General features: G+C 38.1%; 1 protein-coding gene across 4 annotated transcripts in view; it reads right to left on the bottom strand.

Annotated features, from left to right (window-relative positions):
- CDC14A (cell division cycle 14A) overlaps positions 1–20,463 on the bottom strand; it is a 179,987-nt gene that overhangs the window by 123,760 nt on the left and 35,764 nt on the right. For all 4 annotated transcript variants that reach the window (XM_064371087.1, XM_012466467.2, XM_012466466.2 and 1 more), the window contains one exon: positions 15,504–15,596. In XM_064371087.1, coding sequence (XP_064227157.1) covers positions 15,504–15,596 — 93 coding nt within the window. The remainder of the gene's footprint in view (positions 1–15,503; positions 15,597–20,463) is intronic.

Here is a 20,463-nt window from a genome sequence, read left to right as displayed (position 1 = left end):
CAGACAGGCACTATATTAGGTACTGGAGATACAAATATGAGTAAGACACCACTGCTATTCAACATAGTATTGGAAGTTCTGGCCAATGCAAGCAGGCAAGAGAAGGAAATAAAGGGTATTCAAATGGGAAGAGAGGAAGTCAGATTATCTTTGTTTGCAGATGACATGACCCTATATCTAGAAAACCCCATCATCTCAGCCCAAAAGCTTCTAAAGCTGCTAAGAAACTTTGGCAAAGTCTCAGGATACAAAATCAATGTGCAAAAATCACAAGCATTCCTATATACTAACAACAGGCAAGCAGAAAACCAAATAGTGAATAAACACCCATTCACAATTAGCACACAAAGAATAAAATACCTAGTAATACAGCTAACAAGGAAAGTGAAGGACATCTTCAAGGAGAACTACAAACCACTGCTCAACGAAATCAAAGAGGACACAAACAAATAGAAAAACATTCCATGCTCATGGGTAGAGGGAATCAATATTGTGAAAATGGCCATACTCCCCGAAGTCATTTACAGATTCAATGCTATTCCCATTAAACTACCATTGGCATTCTTCTCAGAATTAGAAAAAAACTATTTTAAAATTCATATGGAACCAAAAAACAGCCTGAATAGCCAAGATGATCCCAAGTAGAAAGAACAAAGCTGGAGGCATCACGCTACCCAACTTCAAACTGTACTACAAGGCTACAGTAACCAAAACAACATGTTACTGGTACAAGAACAGACACATAGACCAATGGGAAGAATACAGAACTCAGAAATAAGACTGCCCATATACAAATATCTGGTCTTCAACAAACCTGAAAAAAAAAAAGCAATGGGGAAAGGACTGCCTGCCCTTTTTTTTTTTTTTTTAAGACAGAGTTTCACTCTTATTGCCCAGACTAGAGTGCAATGGCACGATCTCTGCTCACTGCAGCCTCCACCTCCCCAGTTCAGGCAATTCTTCAGCCTCCCAAGTAGCTGGGATTACAGGCACCCACCACCATGCCTGACTAATTTTTTTTTTTTTTTTTTTTTTTTTGTACTTTCAGTAAAGACAAGGTTTCACCATGTTGGCCAGGCTGGTCTTGAACTCCCGACCTCAGGTGATCCACCTGCCTTGACATTCCAAAGTGCTAGGATTACAGGCATGAGCTACCGCACCCGGCCAGGACTGCCTTTTCAATAAATGATGCTGGGAGAGCTGGCTAGCCATAGGCAAAAAATTGAAACTGGACCCCTTTCTTACACCTTACAAAAAAATCAACTCAAGATGGATTAAATACTCAAATGTAAAACTCAAAAAACTATAAAAACCCAGAAGAAAATCTAGGTAATACTATTCAGGACATAGGCATGGGGCAAAGATTTCATGTTGAAAATGCCAAAAGCAATTGCAACCAAGGGAAAAATTGAAAAATGGGATCTAATTGAACTAAAGGGCTTCTGCACAGCAAAATAAACTATTATCAGAGTAAACAGACAACCTAGAGAATGGGAGAAAATTTTTGCAATCTATCTATCTGACATAGGTCTAATATCCATAGTCTACAAGGAACTTAAACAAATTTACAAGAAAAAAAAAAAAAACAACCCCATTAAAAAGTGGGCAGAGGACGTGCACAGACACTTCTTAAAAAAAGATATACATGTGGTCAACAAACATATGAAACTAAGCTCAACATTCACTGATCATTAGAGAACTGCAAATTAAAACCACAATGAGACACCACCTCATGCCAGTCAGAAAGGCTATTATTAAAAAATCAAAAAACAACAGATGCTAGTGAGATTGCAGAGAAAAAGGGACATGTTTACAGTGTTGGCAGGAGTGTAAATTAGTTCAACCATTGTGGAAGACAGCATGGTGATTCGATTCCTCAATGACCTAGAGGCAGACATACCATTTGACCCAGCAATCCCATTATTGGGTATATACCCAAAGGAATATAAATCATTCTACACGTGTATGTTCACTGCAGCACTATTCACAATAGCCAAGACATGGAATCAACCTAAATGCCCATCAATGACAGACTGGATAAAGAAAATGTGGTACATATACACCACGGAATACTATGCAGCCATAAAAAGAAACAAGATCATGTCCTTTGCAAGGACACTAATGGAGTTGGAAGATATTATCCACAGCAAAGTGACACAGGAACAGAAAACCAAACACCACATGTTCTCACTTATAAGTGGGAGCTGAACAGTGAGAACACACATGAACACGTGGAGAAGAACAAGACACACTGGGGCCTCACAGGAAGGAGAGCATCAGGAAGAATAGCTAATGGATGATGGGCTTAACACCTAGGTGATGAGATGATCTGTGCAGCAAACCACCATGGCACACGTTTGCCTATGTACCAAACCTACGCGTCCTGCACATGTACCCTAGAACTTAAAAGTTGAAGAAAAAAATATATGAGTAAGAGTTATTCCTTTACTCAAAAAGCTCACTCTTATAAGGAAGAGTGTGCAAAGCAAGTAATTACAAGACGCTCATCTTCGTAGATCATATTATGTGCAACTAATTGCAAAATGAGGTGAGAAAAGCTATAAAGGAGCCTTGTTCTAAGTCAGATAGTAAGAAAATGACAGTGAACATCTGGGAGGCAGTGAGGGGCATGCAGAAAAAAGAGGGAAAAAATATCAGGAAAGGTTTATCAGAGAAGGGAATTATGGTTTCTTAAATTAAGAAATTTCCCAAAGCAGGACCACTAAATGAGTCGCACACCCACTCTTGAAAGAATTGTCTGATTCATCCTACAGTATGTATATTCACATGGAAAGACTTGTCTGTCTGCTCATGAATTTGAAACTATAAACCACAAATATTACTTCCCTATTAAATAATTCTATGAGGTACTGCAGCCCTTCTAAATATTTCTTTGAGGCTGAGGTTACACTTTCCCAGTCCTACTATTTAGCTTTATTACCCATGAATTTGCTGTCTAACTACATCCCTGGTTTTAAGTCCTCATCAATTAAAAGCTTGAATTTCCATCATGAAAATTCAAACCCCCTATAAGCATTTGTTATGGGGGTTTGGGAAGATAGGCACAGGAAAAGCAAAGCTAAGGCAGAAGAACAAGGAAGAAAATTAAGAAAGACACAGAGACGGAGTGTTGCTGACATGGGAACCTAGTAGTTTACATGGCCACAGTCTGTTTTCTAGCGTAGCAACCCTATTTTGAGCACTAAAAATCTTAGAAATAACTGAGCACACAACAAACTCAACAGCAGTTGCGGTTAGCTCTTCTTTTATTTAAAATTTCAGAAAGCGTACATGAAGAGGGTTTTAATGACTTAATTCACTTTCCAAAATTGGAGAAAGGCTACAATTTTACTCTATCGAATTGAAAACATTTCTTGCAATAAAAATTTATATAAATTAAAATTATTCAATCAAAAAAACCCTTATAAACCTAAGGTTCAAGATTCAATGTCTTGAGGTGAATGGGACATTATACAACTTTTCAGCCCAAACTTAGAAACTAAGCCCATGAGATACTAACATGACAGACCCAGTAAGGCAGCACAGCGCTGGTTCCTCGGGGCTCACAACATCGACCTAGCTACAGGCTTTTCACTCATGGTTCTCCCAAGCTGAATCAATGCATATTTTGGTTGCCAGGAAGAAGGGAGGAGTATGAGAAGGTTTTAAGGGTAACAGTGATTCAAATGAAAGTGAGATAAGAAAAGATAAATCATATTAGTTGCAGGCTTAAAACAAACTCGGATTTTCCAAAGCATCAAGTATCAACTGAACAAAAAACATCGGAAGCCAGATACGCATCTTGATATTTAGAGATAGCAGCCTTTAAGGAATTCAGAACACTTTCGGTTTTCCTTAAGCCATTCATGTTCATTGCAAACTAGCCTAGATACAGACTAATCAATCACCTGCTCATTCAATGCCAAAACGAATGCCCTAAAAACATTCAAGAACCTTCTGGATCTAAGCATAGTAAGTAGATTCTCCAGTGTCTATGTTTTGAAGTTTGCAGGTTAGAACCCGTTAGTGTGCAGTAAAGTCAATTTGATGGGTAAAGACATATTTTTATAGAACAAAACAGAATATAAAATATCAGTATGCTTTACACCTGGTAAGAATTGTTTCACGAACCTCTTGTTTCAATTATAAATGTGAATAGGGTGTGTGTGTGTGTGTGTGTCTGTGTGTGTATACTAAGCTGCAATGTAAAATGTGTTTCTTATGGTGAATTACAGTAAATAAAGCTTGGAAAACTCTGTCCTAAGATACCAGCCCAACCTACTTTACATCATTCCTTGCTTCTCCTATTTCCTTATCAATCCTTGCACTTAGACCTACCCCAACACGTCCATGGACATCACCAAAGTAAACATGAGAACAATGGCCATTGTACCTGGTGGGTACACAAAAGTATTAGGGGAATTAGCCCCATTAGCCAGAATCAAAGCTCAGAAGCTACCTGAAAAAGAAACTGCATGACTAGTGTATATGAAATACTACAACACTGCTTTCTAAACAGAAAATTCTATTCTTCCACACTGCATGCTGTTTTTAATCTTTTTGCAGACTATTATGGTTTAGATGTAGTATATTATTACCAAGACTATCACTGCTCAGTGACATGCTGTATGACTGGATAAAGCTCCCAACTAGCAACTTAGGAATCTGGGTTCCAGTCCTTCTCCATTAGCTGGGTTTGATCTTGGCAAGGTAGTCGACCTCTCTGGGTTCAGATTCTCCAACTGAAATATGTCAAAGCAGGACTACAGAAGGGTTCTTCCTAGTGAGTGTTTTGTGGAGATACTTCAGCAGTCTTGCAAAAGTGGTCTCTTTTTTAAATTAAGATGTTTATTTTTAAAACTAAAAGAAAACAGAAAACAGAATCAAATACATTTAATATCAAATTTTACCATGCTGCAATTACCAGGCAGCCAAATAACCTCATTTTTCATAAAAATTAAAAGAATTACCTTCGGTTTCTGTATATATTCTAATGAACAACTCATTGATTAGAAGCTTGTAGCTCTGCATGGGGGATCTGTCTAAATGTGAGCCTGCTCTGTTCAGGTATTTGTATAAAGTTGAACACTGATAGCCCCCCTCAGGTAAATGCCAGGTGAAGCCCAGGCAGACATATACAGAACATGCTCTCACATCAGGCATGGCAAACAATTTCAAGTCACACTCTCATCATGGATGATGTCTTCAGGACTTTGAGTACCTCCTTTCTGATTGTTTTTTTTTTTTTCAAAATGAATGCATGCAGTTCAAAATTTTAAAGATCCAACTCAAATTAAAAATTTTCTAGTATTCCTCTTTCTGGCATATGAATTACTTCTTAACTAAAAAGTATCCTGAGACTGCAAGGATGGCTGTTAAAAAAATCGTTGACACTCAGTAGCACATACTTATATGTATAAATAAGTAGTTTTACCTACTGAGCAAAACAGAAATAATGCTGAGGGTAAAATTAACAGTATCATCCACAATATGAATTTCAAATGTTTGTATGTATAGTATTAACAAAGCCCATTTCAGTTCTATATAACACACTTTGTTTTACTCAGTAACTTAAAGAAAATCAGTTAATGCTTTGCAACACTGTGATTCTTGCTATTTTTACAGTATGTACTGACTTCATAATTTATCTTTAAGCACATCACAGGTTTTAAATTGCTCCATATTAAACTTCCACAAAACTGTGGGAGACAACCAACTAAGACTTATTTCTCGATTAAACAGTCATTCATCTCACAAACACTCATTAAACACTTAGGATGTGTCCGACATTATTCTAATGTCTATTAATGGCAATTGTGGAAAATAAGGCAAAGTCCTTTCCCATAAAGGGAGAGATAATAAACAGTAAATAAATAATTTCAAGTGCTAAAAAAGTGCATCCCCTTAATTCAAGTACAGTTGAAATACGAAAAACCGCAATTACTTTTGCACCAACCTAAAATGAAACAAATGGATGTTAGCGTGTTCACATAGAAAGCATATGTTATTCCAAGGCTACTAATAAGATTCAAACATTCGCGAGTAAACTACTGTAAGCATACACAGTATATCACTACGAAATATATAATACTAAATGCAGTGAATATGTAGGCCTGTGTGTGCTGCTGTGTGTGTGTATATAAATTTGAGAGCTTATTTACAATACAAAGGAATATTATCAGGATGCCTTAAAAGATTTATGCAGTTTAACTTGACAAATCTTCTACAAATGAAAAGCAAACAGCTAACTTTCCTAGCCCACAGCTAAATGAAACAGGCGAGGAAAGCTGAGTAAGAGGTGACACTGCTCTACCCATACGCAGAAGGCTAACAGAATGTCCAATCTCAAAGCGTCTGAAATTGAAAATGCTGTATGATTTTAAGGAGTCCAATCTGTTTTAAAGCCACCAAAAATATAAGCCTACAAAGATAAAACACTGGCCCATTTACAGGCAATATCACAAAAGACTTGCCTATCAAACTATAAAAGGAACGAACTGCAAACAGGAAATCGCCCAGCCCCAGCCATGTGCCTCCCCTCCCTTCCTCTCCACTAACTTCTATAAGCAGAAGCAAACACTACTGTTAGATTTACCAAGAAGCCACAGAGAAGGATGACAGAACACTAGTAGCTGACATCTAGTATATTATTGGTTTAATAAATATTTAAAGCAAAAGCCTTTATTATTTTGAACCAACCTTTTTTGATAATTTTACCTATATTTTAAATGGCATTTGTTTAATCTACAGTTTTTTTAATGTCAATGTAAAGCAGTTTTGAAATCAGCATTTACAGAATTGTGAGTTAAAGGATAAGCAAAGTAATATACTTGGTCCAAACAATAAAAACAAAATCACAGTTACTTGGCTGAGTATATCAGTATCCAATGATTTAAACACACACATACTAACTACTTTTTTTCTTTTTCTTTTTCTTTTTTGAGACAGAGTCTCGCTCTGTCACCAGGCTGCAGTGCAGTGGCGCGATCTCGGCTCACTGCAACCTCCACCCCCGGGGTTCAAGCAATTCTCCTGCCTCAGCCTCCCGAGTAGCTGGGACTACAGGCATGCACCACCACACCTGGCTAATTTTTTTGTATTTTTAATAGAGACAGGGTTTCACCATGTTAGCTAGGATGGTCTTGATCTCCTGACGTGATCCGCAGCCTTGGCCTCCCAAAGTGCAGGGATTACAGGCATGAGCCACCATGCCTGTCACCACTTTTAAACAATACTGTTCTGATAAAATTTCTGTATATTCAGCAGACAGTTTAATGTTCAAAAATCAGTAGGCCCATTATCAGCAGTTCCAATTAAGCACATTTATATTCAAGTACTTAATAGAGCATTCTGACATTCTGATGAGTAACAGCTGGAAAGGTCTATGGACTTCCTAATTTCTTACAGACACTTGGACTGACAGGCATGATTTCTAGTGGTCTCTATCTATTGAAACAAATTAGACACAGACAAAATGACTGAATCTTTTTTTTCTTTTTTTGAGTCAGGGTCTGGGCTGGAGTGCAGTGGTGTGATCACAGTTCACTGCAACCTCAAACTCCTGGTCTCAAGCAATCCTCCAGCCTCAGCCTCCAAGTAGCTGGGACTACAGGCTCCCACTACTGCACCTGGCTAACTTATTTTTTAATGAAAGCTAATAGCACTTTTCCACTCTTAAATGGTCTAAATAAAGGAAACATTTTAAAACACAAAGTTTTCAAAAAGTTAATAAGTCTATAAACAAGACTATGAGAATAATCAACCTCATTATTAACCAAAAAAATGATTACTAAAACAAGCCAGTATTTTTCACCAGTTAAATTTCTAAAACTGTAATGTTCATCCCCAATACGCAAAGATTATATGAAATTGGAGATTTCACATAATACCAAATTAAGTATAAACTGACTTGGAGCATAGCAATATGCTCCAAGAGTCTTAAAAACTCTAAAATTTAAAATTATTTACCCCGCTTCTGGCAATCTAAAGACAAAAATCCACAAAGAGAAACACCTATAATATAGAAAGAGGTCTGTCACATTATAAAAATTTTTGAAACAAATCTAAAATGTTAAATAATGATATTCTCTCTAAATGAAATATTATTTGGTCACCTGAGTTAGCAAAATGGCAAAACATACATAGGCTAAATTTTAAAAGGCTCAAAAAATTACACGGCAATCATACCAAATAAATAGTTCAGGTTTAGAACTGCAGGAAAATTTTTCCACATTTCTTCTATAATGTGGTTATGCCACTTTTTAAGGTTTTTTAAATTGTAAGAAAAAAAAAAGACCCCTATCTTCTCATTAGATTATCCCCTTTTCACATTGGAAGTTTAAAATAAAATAAAATAAAAAATTTAAAATAACTAGTTTTCTTCCTATCTCTCTTCACTCCCCTACTACCAGAAAAAAAGCATCCTCACTTCCATGCTATTCTGCCTGTCTGATGGTTCCTCAGCAACTTGGCCTTCTGGGATTGACCATCTTGGAAACTTCCCTGTCTCCAGGTCTGAACCCAGCCCTCCACACCCACACCAACAGGCAGCCAGTCTTTCACCTTATTATCCTCAACTCCTGGAACAAGACCTGTGATAAGACAATGCGTCAAAAAAAATTTGTTAAATAAATTCACATTTACCCAAGTTGTACCTATCGACCACTTTAAACAATTGCTTATTGCTCATCTGTCCCATATTTTAAGCTAGGCATTGCTTTAATATCTTTTTTATTCCCTAGAGCCTACCGTAGTGCTAGGCAGGGCTCATAGTATCTAAACAAAGATTTACTGAACTAATGAATACTTGAATACAGATCTCACAAATTCATTTGGTTTAAACAGATTATTCCCTTAAAATAACATCCTTGGAGAGAGATACACTCAGACCTTCCAGTAAATTACACTAAGTAATAATCAGATTAACAACCATATGAGTGTTGTTACTGAGCTAAGGGAAGTATTTAAGTGAAAAATATGATGGACAAGAGGATGCTAAGCAGACAGAAAGTGGGGAAGTAGCCATCAGATCTTCAGGGAGGTTGCCTAAAGGGTCTACGCACAAAAGTGAGTGATAGGAAGTAAGAGATTGGATCAGAAAACTTTGTGGAAGGCCACACAACTTCCCTGCCCAGGGCCCCCAGACATTCCTAAGTGCATACAATGTCAGATACTGCACCGATGACATCTTTATATAAATGACCTCCTTCAGTCCTCACCACAAGTCAAATAGGGTATTATTATCCCTATTTTAAACATTAAAAAAAAAAAAAAAAAAACAGGAGTTTGGATACGTGAACTTGCTCAAGGCATACAACCAACAATTGGATTCAAAGCCCAGTGAGCCTGTGGTATGTTAAAGTCATTGCTCTCAACCACTACCCCAGATGGAGAATGGCTTCTTTGCAATTAGTCACAGACTTAGGAGTAGAGTATAACTACTTAGGCCTTAAGCGTAGTCTACAAAATAAATAGCAAACACAGGCATGGTTAGATGGTCTAAAAACCTCAGGCTTGCTATCCCCAATTCAGACATGACATCTGGTTCAGGCTAGTCTCAGTAAATCCACAATGCAGACCTCTAATTTAGCAAGGCAAAGACTTAACAAGTGGGTAAAGAAAGTATACGATGTGGTTACTACCTCTGTTCAAGCATCCTCCACATAGCAGAAAAAAAATCGTAATTCTTTAACCCTGAACTTAATTTTCTAAGCTAAACAATCACACTTATTTCAACTTTTTCTCATACATATTATTTTCCAACTCTTCAGTCAGGGTGACCTGATCCAAATTCTCCTTGACCTTCTTGCCATAGGCCTGCAAAACTGAAAACAATATAGTAACACAGGTACTAGTGAAGACTTGGTCTTTAAGTATACGGCAAGAACCTAATTAATTCAGAGTCATAATTTTTTAAAGCCATCTTTTTCAAACTCATATCAGAGTGTTTTAGATGCTACAGTGATCTAAACATCCCAAGTTCAAAACTGCACTGAGTGTTGCTCTGGAAGGGAAACACCTTTCTGACAAAGCTGGTCTCTTCTTAAATCTTGAGCCCTCCATCTCAAGGAGCACAATGTCACACAGCATAGGAGGTGAAGAGATGCTTTATCAGTAGAGGCATCCCTAAAATGGGTGCCTATCACCTGCTAACTGTCACTGTGGTCTCCAGTGCCCCCATCATTCCAGCAACCTTGGCTTTGAGATCACTGAACATGATGGTCTATATCAGGGTGTCCAATCATTTAGCTTCCCTGGGCCACATTGGAAGAAGAATTGTCTTGGGCCACACATAAAATACACTAACACTAAAGATAGCTGATGAGCTTTAAAAAAAAAATCTCAAAATGTTTTAAGAAAGTATGAATTTCTGTTAAGCCACATTCAAAGACAGCTGCAGGTTGAACAAGGTTGGTCTATATTTTATCTCCTTTTTGATCCTTATGACAGCTCTATATGAGAAAGTATAAAAGGTCTCCCCCAACTTAGATATAAGGAAATAGAAACACAAAAGCTGTGAAATACTTGAAGACATCATCTAACAGAGAAACCACAAGTGCCACAAGACGGCACACTCAAAAGTAAACCATGGTGTTGGTGGCACAACAATTGGAAGGTAGTTAATACCACTGAGCTGTACATTTTAAAATGGTTAAGATAGCAAATTCCATGTTACATGTATTTTACCACAAAAAAAATGGGAAAAATATGTTTATTTAAAAAAAAAAAAGGCTGGGTAGTGATGTAATTTTGTATACCAGTTACTACCCTTGGTCTATGATCTTTACTTTGATTTACTTTGATTCTGCATCTTTAAAGACCAAAGTCGGCTCAGTCATGACTATAAATATTCTGGTAAAGGGGAAGACACTACTGAAGAAATAATGAAGAAATAACTGCATCATTTTCAGGAGTTCCCCATATATTACCTTCTTACTTTCGCGTTTTGTCATCCTATTATTCATTCACTCAAAAGGTATTTACAGAACACTCATGATGTGCCAGGCATAGCTCTAAATTGATAGTGTTCAAATACTGAAATAGTTCCATACCAGTCGGTAAATAGCTGCAGCCCACAGCACACCACTCCACACTACCCACCCTAGTCTCTTCCTCGGGACCCACCCCGACCCCCACCCTCTAAGCCCTAGATTTCTCCATGATTCAGCAAAGCAAGAAGCCTCTAGGACCCTGTCCCAACTTCCAACTCAACCGGTGAATGCCCGGCCTAACCCCTTCTTAAAAATTTTATCACCCTCCACACACAGCAATGAACAAAACAGATAAAGTCCTTATCCTCCAGTCTGGGTAAGAGATGAGCAAGTAAATGCATAAACAAAGTAATTTCAAATACTTGCATGCTGTAAAGAAAATAGAGCAGCGAAGGCCTAAAGAAGGACTAGTGGTGGAAGTAAAAGGGTAGAAATGAAGAGAAAATCTCTCTGAAAAGGTAACATTAGAAGGGGAGAGGCATGCAGAGGTCTGAAGTCAGAACATTCCACATAGAACAGAAATATCAATGCTCTTTGGGGGGAACAAGCATGGAATTTCAGCATGAGGGGAGCATCTTGAGCAAGGAGATCACAGAGGAAGAGACGGTCAGATCAGAAAGGATCTTAATGGCATTGCTAAGGATAAATTTTATGCCAAGATCTGTGAGCAATCACAGATCTGAAACAGGGTAACGATGTGATCTAATTTACAATTTTAAAAGATTACTCTGACAATTGTATGGCAACTAAATTAACAGAAAGCAAGACTATAAAAAGAGATAACATATAAAACTGTTATCATAATCCAGGTGAACAATGACAGTGGCTTGGGCTAGGTGATAGCAATAGAGATGGAAAGATAAATTCTGATTCAACATGTTTTAGAGGTAGAGCTGATCAAACTTAACGAATAAGTATAATGTGGGATGAGTGAACAAAACAAATCAAAATGACTACTGTCGTTAGATTTAGCAAGTCACTGGTGGTAGTCCATTCACTAAAAAGGGAAGGACTTGGGAAATAAATACATTTAGGGAGAGAAGGAATAAAAACGTCATTTTGCCACAATAAATTTGACGTATCATTTAGACATATAATTTGGAGCTATCAAACAGGCAGTTGGATATTTGATCTTTACAATAATCCTGTGAAGTAGATAAGGAAACTCTGGTATTATCCAAATTTTACAAACAAGAAAACTAAGGCTTTGAGAAAAAAGTTTGTCTTAGTACAAAATATTTTTATTAGTCAGTCAATACCCCTTAAGAGAGGGCTGATTCCATATTTGAAGAACAGGGACACCTTCACTGTTAAGGACTTCTCTCTGGTAAAATAAACCTACCCACCTAGCTTGCCTCACGAAAGTTATATAGCTGCTCCAAAGGTAAAGGTATTTTGAATCCAGAGAAGATTCCTCCAGAAAATAGAGATCTATCCAACTAGCAACATTTAATATATGTAAATTTTAACTGAGATATATGTATAATCCATATTATTCGCAATCTTCTTATAAGACTGTCAACAACTAAATACAAACAGACAATATGAAGAAAGGTATAAAATTCTCTTTAAGGATCCACTGCAGTTCTTAGTTCTATTTGTGTTAAGGGTTTTTGTCAAAAAGCCTTCTGGGGAATGCTGTTCTGAAATTAGAAAAATCAATTGTGACATGAACAGTTCAAGAATAACCACTTTACACTGCTTCTCAAGACTGTAACTAGCGTGTAAGTCAAGCTCATGCTGTACTCAGCACTTCTTCCACCATGCTAGGGTTGCTTTTTTCCCTTTGGTTGCTTTAAAGTGGTGGAAACTTCTGCATTAGAAGACATATTTTATCACAGAGTATTTTATCGCAAGCTCAATGCATCTATTATAACTCTTTCAAAGTTCTAGAGGCAACCTAATGAAATAAAGAACCACACTAAACAAAACAGGAAGAATAGGTGTTAAAAAGGAAAGAAGAGGCTGGGTGTGGTGGCTCACATCTGTAATCTCAGCTCTTTGGGAGGCCAGAGCAGGGGATCACTTGAGGCCAAGAGTCTTAAAGCCAGCCTGGCAACAAAACAAGGCACTATCTCTATAAAAATAAAATGAAATTAGCTGGGTGTGGTGGCACACACCTGCAGTCCCACCTTCTAGAGAGGTCTGGAAGAGAAGGATTGCTTCAGCCCAGGAGTCTGAGGATAGAGTGGGCTACGATCACACCACTGCACTGTAGCCTGGGGTACAGAGCAAGACTCAGTCTCAATAAATAAATAAATACGGAAAGAAGAGAGAGAACATGCAAGGGAGGGAAAAATGGATAAAGAAATGAGAAAAGTAGGGCAAACCTGAGGTCCCCAGAATGCAGGTGAAAGAAAAGCTGGGGTTTCACAAAAGGCATGTGAACCATAAAGGATAACAGCATCTTCCCAAAACTACTGATGTGTAAATATTTAGAAATCATAGAATGTGTGGGCTGCTGTAGTAATTCTATTTGTATACCTCATCAGAATTAAAATGTCTAGCTTGGTGGTATTTTTATAGCCATAAAAAATTCCTTTAGGCTTTCAAAATAAGTATGACTTCAGAATAATATTATGTCACAGAATTAATTTTGAGCCATGTGGGCAATGTTTTGTATCTAATGATCTTAAAGCTTTCAACATGTACAGGAAGTTGGAAACTTTTGGTTTATGACTTGGTCTAATAAAGAGATAGTTCTAAACACATTGTTGATTACCAAACAAGACTTCAGAAACACAGTGACTATACAGAGTCATCGTTATCACCATCATCATAGTAACTGTTATATCAAGCTTAATATGTGCTGAACACTGCTCTGAACACTTTAGGCAGATGAACCAGATGTATATGAATAAAAATCATTTGGTCACACACACACACACACACACACAAAAGAAAGAAATGAGAAGAGCAGCAAATGACCTCTTCTTGCTGGCAATCCTTTATGAGAAAGGCTCCACAAATAACATGCTTACAAAGTATCACAAAACCCTGCAGGAAAAACACATTTGTTTACAGGGCTTGAATCCAGAAATTAGTACAGACTCTCTCCATATTTCAATCACAGTGTCAATCATCAATTTCAAATGAGTAGTCATTATCAGTGTAAGGTAAAAAATATTCAGCTTACCAGCACTTCACTGAATCTTCATGCTAACTGCCAGCTTTTCATGTATGCGCTTAAAATAAAAGCTATAGCCTGGCTGGCACTACAAATAATCTTAGTATCCTAAGAATTGAAGAGAAATGTAGGGGTCATTACATCCAACCCTCTCATTTTGCAGATAAGGAAACTAAATAAAGCTGAGAGAGATAAAGTCCATCATCACAGAGCCCTTCAAGACGAAAAACATGTTTTTCTGACTCTTGGCCACTATTCCTTGTACTTTATCATGCTATTTACAGAGCAAGAAAGAATGCTGCTACAAAGGATGGCCCAAGGCTTTACTGCAGTCACATCAAGGGACAAAAAGTGGCAGGGCTGGGCACCTCAGTGCTAGAAGGGAGGGCCCCAGCCTGCAGCCTGGCTGACAGCCTGCCACTCTTCTCAGCCTGCCCCCTGCAACAGCTGACAGCTTTTCCAGCAATACTGCTGGGCTTTTGGGATGATGGGGCTGAGTTTGACGTCTAGTAGCTGGTGCCCTCTTCCTTCAAGGTCCTTAGAATGAGGCCCTTTAAAGGTCACTCAGCAGTGTTGCTACCAGGGATTCAGAGAAGCACGAGCCCTCCCCAAGGATGAAGGGAAATGACACCTCTCTGCTCCCTGCCTTTAAACCAGCATATTCCTAACTGGTTGTTACACATATCCCTGCAAGTATGTTTTACCCTGATGGTTTCTGCTTCCTAAGCTTTTGCCCAATCACAGCATACATAGAAAATTCCAGAATCACCACTCTAAAACTCCATAGCATGGTCATGTGGAATTCATACTGACATGTTAGTGCCTGCAGAGAACAAAATTTCTAACTGAAATTAGTTTTAGAAAAGTCTTATCTAGTTATTAGGGAAGCTATAATATATGCAGGATTTATATTCAGTTTGCCTACCGCAAACAATTGTATAAATGAATGGATTGATAAAAATAATAACAATCCTCCCCTGTGCAATCTAGGATTTCCTCTTCTCCCAAAAAAGGAACACTTCAATAGTCTTTAAAAACCTTCCATAATATCATATTTCATTCATTTAAACATACACACATGCACACACACATATTTTTTTCCTAGAAATATCCCTGGTACTATTCTTTTTATTAAAACACCATACGACTGTGGAATTCAAGCTACATATTGCAGTTCCAAGATTCTCTCGCTAACTACTAGAAAATCAAATCTAAAGAGTAAGCACCCCACCACTGCTAGTCCACATTTCCTACCACAGATCAATTCCCAGACTGCTAATAATCTCCATCTCTCAATCCCACTGAAAAACTGGTCTGGATTTTCTTTAACAGTGTTAGCATTTCACTGGCCTGATATAGAAAATAATCACGAAGGAAGTACTTACCGCATAGGCACCTATCAAAAACGCTGCATTTGCTCTTTTCCGTTGGTCAAAACAGGTGTAGTGCACTATTTTCTTTCTTGACAAACTGTACGACTAGAAAGAGGAGATTAAAGAGTTAATGTAACCATAGAGACAATGTTAACATATACAGAAGGCAAACATCATCTCCTAACCTTCAAGATGCCACAACCCATAAAATGTAACAACTTTCAACTTTAATTGCTTCGGCATTTGAACATGAGTATTTGAGGGGTGGAGAATTACTAGCTCAGACTTTGTACAGCCCAATCATAATGTAAGAATCAACAATATAATGAGTATCTTTCTCTCCAAGAGAAAAAACTAATATGGTGGAATATAAAAAACTAATATGGTGTCAATAATAGATATTGACATATCTATTATCAGGAAACATTTTTGATGATTTATTCTTTATTTTCTACGGAAAGTCTCTTCACCCTTTTTCACTCCCTACCTGCCACTCCCACTTCCAGGAATGTTAACTATAGTTTTCATATAACACAATTTTTTTTAAATGTCAATCACTCTACTGTGATCGCTAAAAAAAAATCTGATTTTTAAAGATCGATATTAATATTTTATTTGTGGGAGGTTCCATAACAACCCCCTTTTAACATCTGAAAATACATGGTTAATGGAAAAAGATGGATCATTAAAAAATTATATCAGCAAATATCTTAATACAACACATTACCATAGCCATCCATTAAATTCATGAATTCAAACAGTTATTAAGCACCTGCTATATGCCAGGCAGTATGCTGCATGCTCAGGTATTTAACTAAGTTCAAAGTAATCAACATGGTATGTTGTACACATGCTAAACATGCAAACGAATGGCAAAAAGATCTGGTAAAATCAAATAAAATCATTAATCGAAACTCAAGTATAAGACAACGAGAACACAAATGCAACTCAATGAAATCTGCTTGATTTCCTCACTTTTCAAAATTTACATATTTTGACAATTCATTTTCAAAATATAGGCACATCAACTGCCTCTAATGGGCTAGGAAAAAAAAAAAACAGGCACAAAAGTACATTTCAATATTTGTCTATAAATTCACATTGACTAAAAAAGCAGCTTTTTCTATCTTATACATTGACTACAACACACAGAAAATTCCTGCTTTTAGAACCCTTTAAAAAATGTAAATAGAGCTCAACTATGTACTTTTCTTAACCCTGCTATTGTCTACAGTGAAAAAAAAACTCTTCCATCTTTGAAGCCTGTTCTAAGATGAAACTGTAAAACTGTTAACACTCTGGCTTTACCATGTAACCACAGAAAGTGTAGCTACACTTTATCCCTTCAATCAGCCAGGAAATCTTCATCACTCCAAGTCAGGCATCTCTTTTATAACCAAAAATCACACTGGGGGGTTGGAGGGCAGGGGACAGAGTCTCGCTTTATTGCCCAGGCTGAAGTGCAGTGTCACGACCTCGGCTCACTGCAACCTCTGCCTCCTAGGTTCAAGCCATTCTCCTGCCTCAGCCTTCCAAGCAGCTGGGACTACAGGAACCCACCATCACGCCCAGCTAATTTTTGTATTTTTAGTAGAGATGGAGTTTCACTATGTTGACCAGGCTGGTCTTGAACTCCTAGAATCACATTATTTGAAAATAATAATGTCCTTTTATCTTTTATCTTTGTGTGTGTGTGTGTGTGTGTGTGTGTGTGTGTGTGTGTGTGAGAGAGAGAGAGAGAGAGAGAAAGAAAGAAAGAGAGAGAGACAGAGAAACAGGGAGAGAGACAGGGTCTTGCTCTGTCACCCAACACCCAGACTGGAGTGCAGTGGCATGATCTTGGCTCACTGCAGCCTTGACCTCCTGGGCTCAATGGATCCTCCCACCTCAGCCTCCTGAGTAGCTGGGACCACATGCACATGCCACCATGCCCGGCTAAATTTTGTATGTTTTGTAGAGGCGAGGTCTCGCCTTGTTGTCCGGGCTGGTCTTGAACTCCTGGGCTCAAGTGATCCACCTGCCTTGGCCTCCCAAAGTGCTGGGATTACAGGCATGAGCCACGACACCCAGCCAGTAGTGGCCTTTTCATTAAACTTTTAAAAATTAGTATGTGAGGCCAGGTCTGGTGGCTCATGTCTATAATTCCAACACTTTGAGAGACCAAAGTGGGAGAATCACTTAGGGATGGGAATTTGAGACTAGCCTGGGCAGCACAGCAAGACCTCATCTCTGCAAAAAGAAATGGGTAGGAGTGTCACTTAAGCCCAGGAAATGGAAGCTGCAGTGAGCCACGATTACGCCACAGCAGTCCAGCCTGGGCGATAGGACAAGGCTCTGTCTCAAAAACAAACAAACAAAAATCAAACAAAAAAAATTAGTATTTGACTCAAAGAAAGTCTCTTACTGCCCATGCCCTTATTTCCTGACAGGTTTATACGAATACTCCTTTGAAATAAAGAGAGGAACAAAAGCACAGCATTTAACTCAGCTCAGTGGAGTTAATGCACGGAAGTTACCTAGGAATGTAAAGGTTACAACCAATGGTGCTGACACGTGACCTTGCTTTCTCAATCTGGAACTACCGACTGCCTGAACATTTCCTTTCTCTGTTTTATTTCATTGTCTGTTGGGTGGTTGGTTGGTTTTGCCACTTATTTGTTCTCCATCAATAAGTTACATTTGATTTAACAAAAAGGAAATAAAGGCTCTTTCAGACCTAAGCATCTCCTATCATCTCTGAATCACAAATATCTAAATGCTGCCTTACACAGGGCGAGGCTCTCAATATACGTGAGTCAGACTGATCATAGGGACTCAATGCTCTTCTGGCTCCCAGTCTCTCACTATTTACGTTTCCTAGTTCCCTAAAATACCTGTGGGGAAGAAAATATCAATAGTCTACCTTCAAGTTGAGATCATCTTTTTCAATGCTCTTTTCTACTAAGAATTTAGGTTTTATGACAAACGACTGCCATTGTTTAATAATGTGAAACTGCATTTATTTTACAAATCTCCTTGCTGAAAGGAACAAGTCATATTGCTGTTCCTTCATCACTGATGCTGATTTCTTCCTTGGGTGTTTTTTGTTTTTTTTTTTTTTGGAGGGGGCTGGGGAGTAGAAATTTTTTTGTGTTTGCTTGATTTTTGTTTTCTCTGTCTCTCATTCTAAAGTGTACAGAATACAGAGACTTATCCTGGAACATGAACCGTAAAAGCGAAAGGACAGAATTCTGAGGAAGACTTTCTTTTCACTGTATGGCTATAAATATTCTTTAAGTAAATATAATACAAGTTAACATTTTAAAGATTTTAGAAGACTGTTTAAACTTCATAGCTTTCATAAATTACATCAGATAAAGAATGGTCTCACAAAATCTTCCTAGAAACTTTATTTAAAAGTCTTTCCTATGAGAAACTGCCTACAGGAAGCAAACATAACTTTTCTTTTTAGAGCTTTCTGCCTGATTTTTAGGAAAATGTTTAAAGCTGCTAGCATTTACTTTGCTTAGATATTTTTGGAACTCAGCTTCCTCAGTTAAGTTTCAAAAGCGCTCCAGCCAAAAATGATTTCCTGCTTCGTGAAGCTTGGCCAATATCTCCTAGGTCAAATCCCTGAGAGTTGAGTTCTCTCACTCAAGGAATCAAAATGAATTCAAAGTGAATGAGAGCAGAGAAAAATCAGCTAATCTCAAAATTAGACCTGTCCTAATTACCTAAGTAATGTTAAAATTTGCTAATCTCAAAATCAGGCCTTGTGCTAATGTCTTTCCTTTTCACAACTGGGCCTCCCTCTCCTGGTCATCTGGCCCACAGTTGTGTATCAGTGATGCTGTTCAACAGAGGAGATATTTTGGTATTAAAATAGAAATTTGAGGCATACCAAAATATTTTGTCATTGTTTAGCTGATGTTTTATATCAGCTGAGTGGGCTGAAATTTAAAAAGAAAAAAAACTCTTTAATGTTTTTCCTTTCAAATTTTAAGCATACCCCCACTTAAAAACTATTACATAGGCTGGGTACAGTGGCACACACCTGTAATCCCAGCACTTCAGGAGGCCGAGCCAGGTGAATCACGAGGTCAGGAGTTCAAGACCAGCCTGGCCAATATGGTGGAACTGTGTCTCTACTGAAAGTACAAAATTAGCTGGGCGTGGTGGCTCGTGCCTGTAGTCCCAGCTGCTCGGAAGGCTGAGGCAGGAGAATCACATGAACCCGGGAGGCGATGGTTGCAGTGAGCTGAGATCGCACCACTGCACTCCAGACTGGGCAACAGAGAAAGACTTGGTATTTAAAAAAATTTTTTAAAAACTATTACATAATCAAAGCACCCTAGAAGAAACAATACTACCCAGTGGAGACACCCATGACTGCAGTATCTTCTATGGAACATTAACTTCCCTTTTGAGATCTTTCATGCAAGAACTTTACCACACAGACAAAGTCACAGTTTGGAGACAATAAGGACTCTATGTATGAGCCCAGTCGATGGTTTCTCAGATTCTGCCCTAATATCAGGAGAATATCATGCCTTTAAATTGGACAGTGACCTCTTCTCTACTCTGGTCTGTCTCCTCTGTGACCAGGTATGATGACTGGGCCCTTCAAGGAACACACTGCAAGGTTATGCCTTAGCCACACGCTTTCAGTGAGCTATCTGCTCTATTACAGATTATTTTTTACTTTACACAAGAAGCTCACAGGTTATAAAAACACTGTGCGCAATAGCAAAGTGAAGTTTAAAATTGGTCAATTCCAATGAATACAGTGTAAATATAAAAGAGAGAAGATTGGGCCAGGTGTGGTGGCTCATGCCTGTAATCCCAGCACTTTGGGAGGCCAAGGTGGGTGAATCACAAGGTCAGGTGTTTGAGATCAGCCTGGCCAATATGGTGAAACCCTGTCTCTACTAAAAATACAAAAAATTAGCCAAGTGCGGTGGCGTGCACCTGTTGTCTCAGTTACTTGAGAGGC

Source organism: Aotus nancymaae, unplaced genomic scaffold, assembly GCF_030222135.1.
Source record: "Aotus nancymaae isolate 86718 unplaced genomic scaffold, 86718_ANA_hifiasm-v0.15.2.pri h1tg000117l, whole genome shotgun sequence".
Lineage (NCBI taxonomy): Eukaryota > Metazoa > Chordata > Mammalia > Primates > Aotidae > Aotus > Aotus nancymaae.
This window is presented reverse-complemented; position numbering and strand designations above follow the sequence as displayed.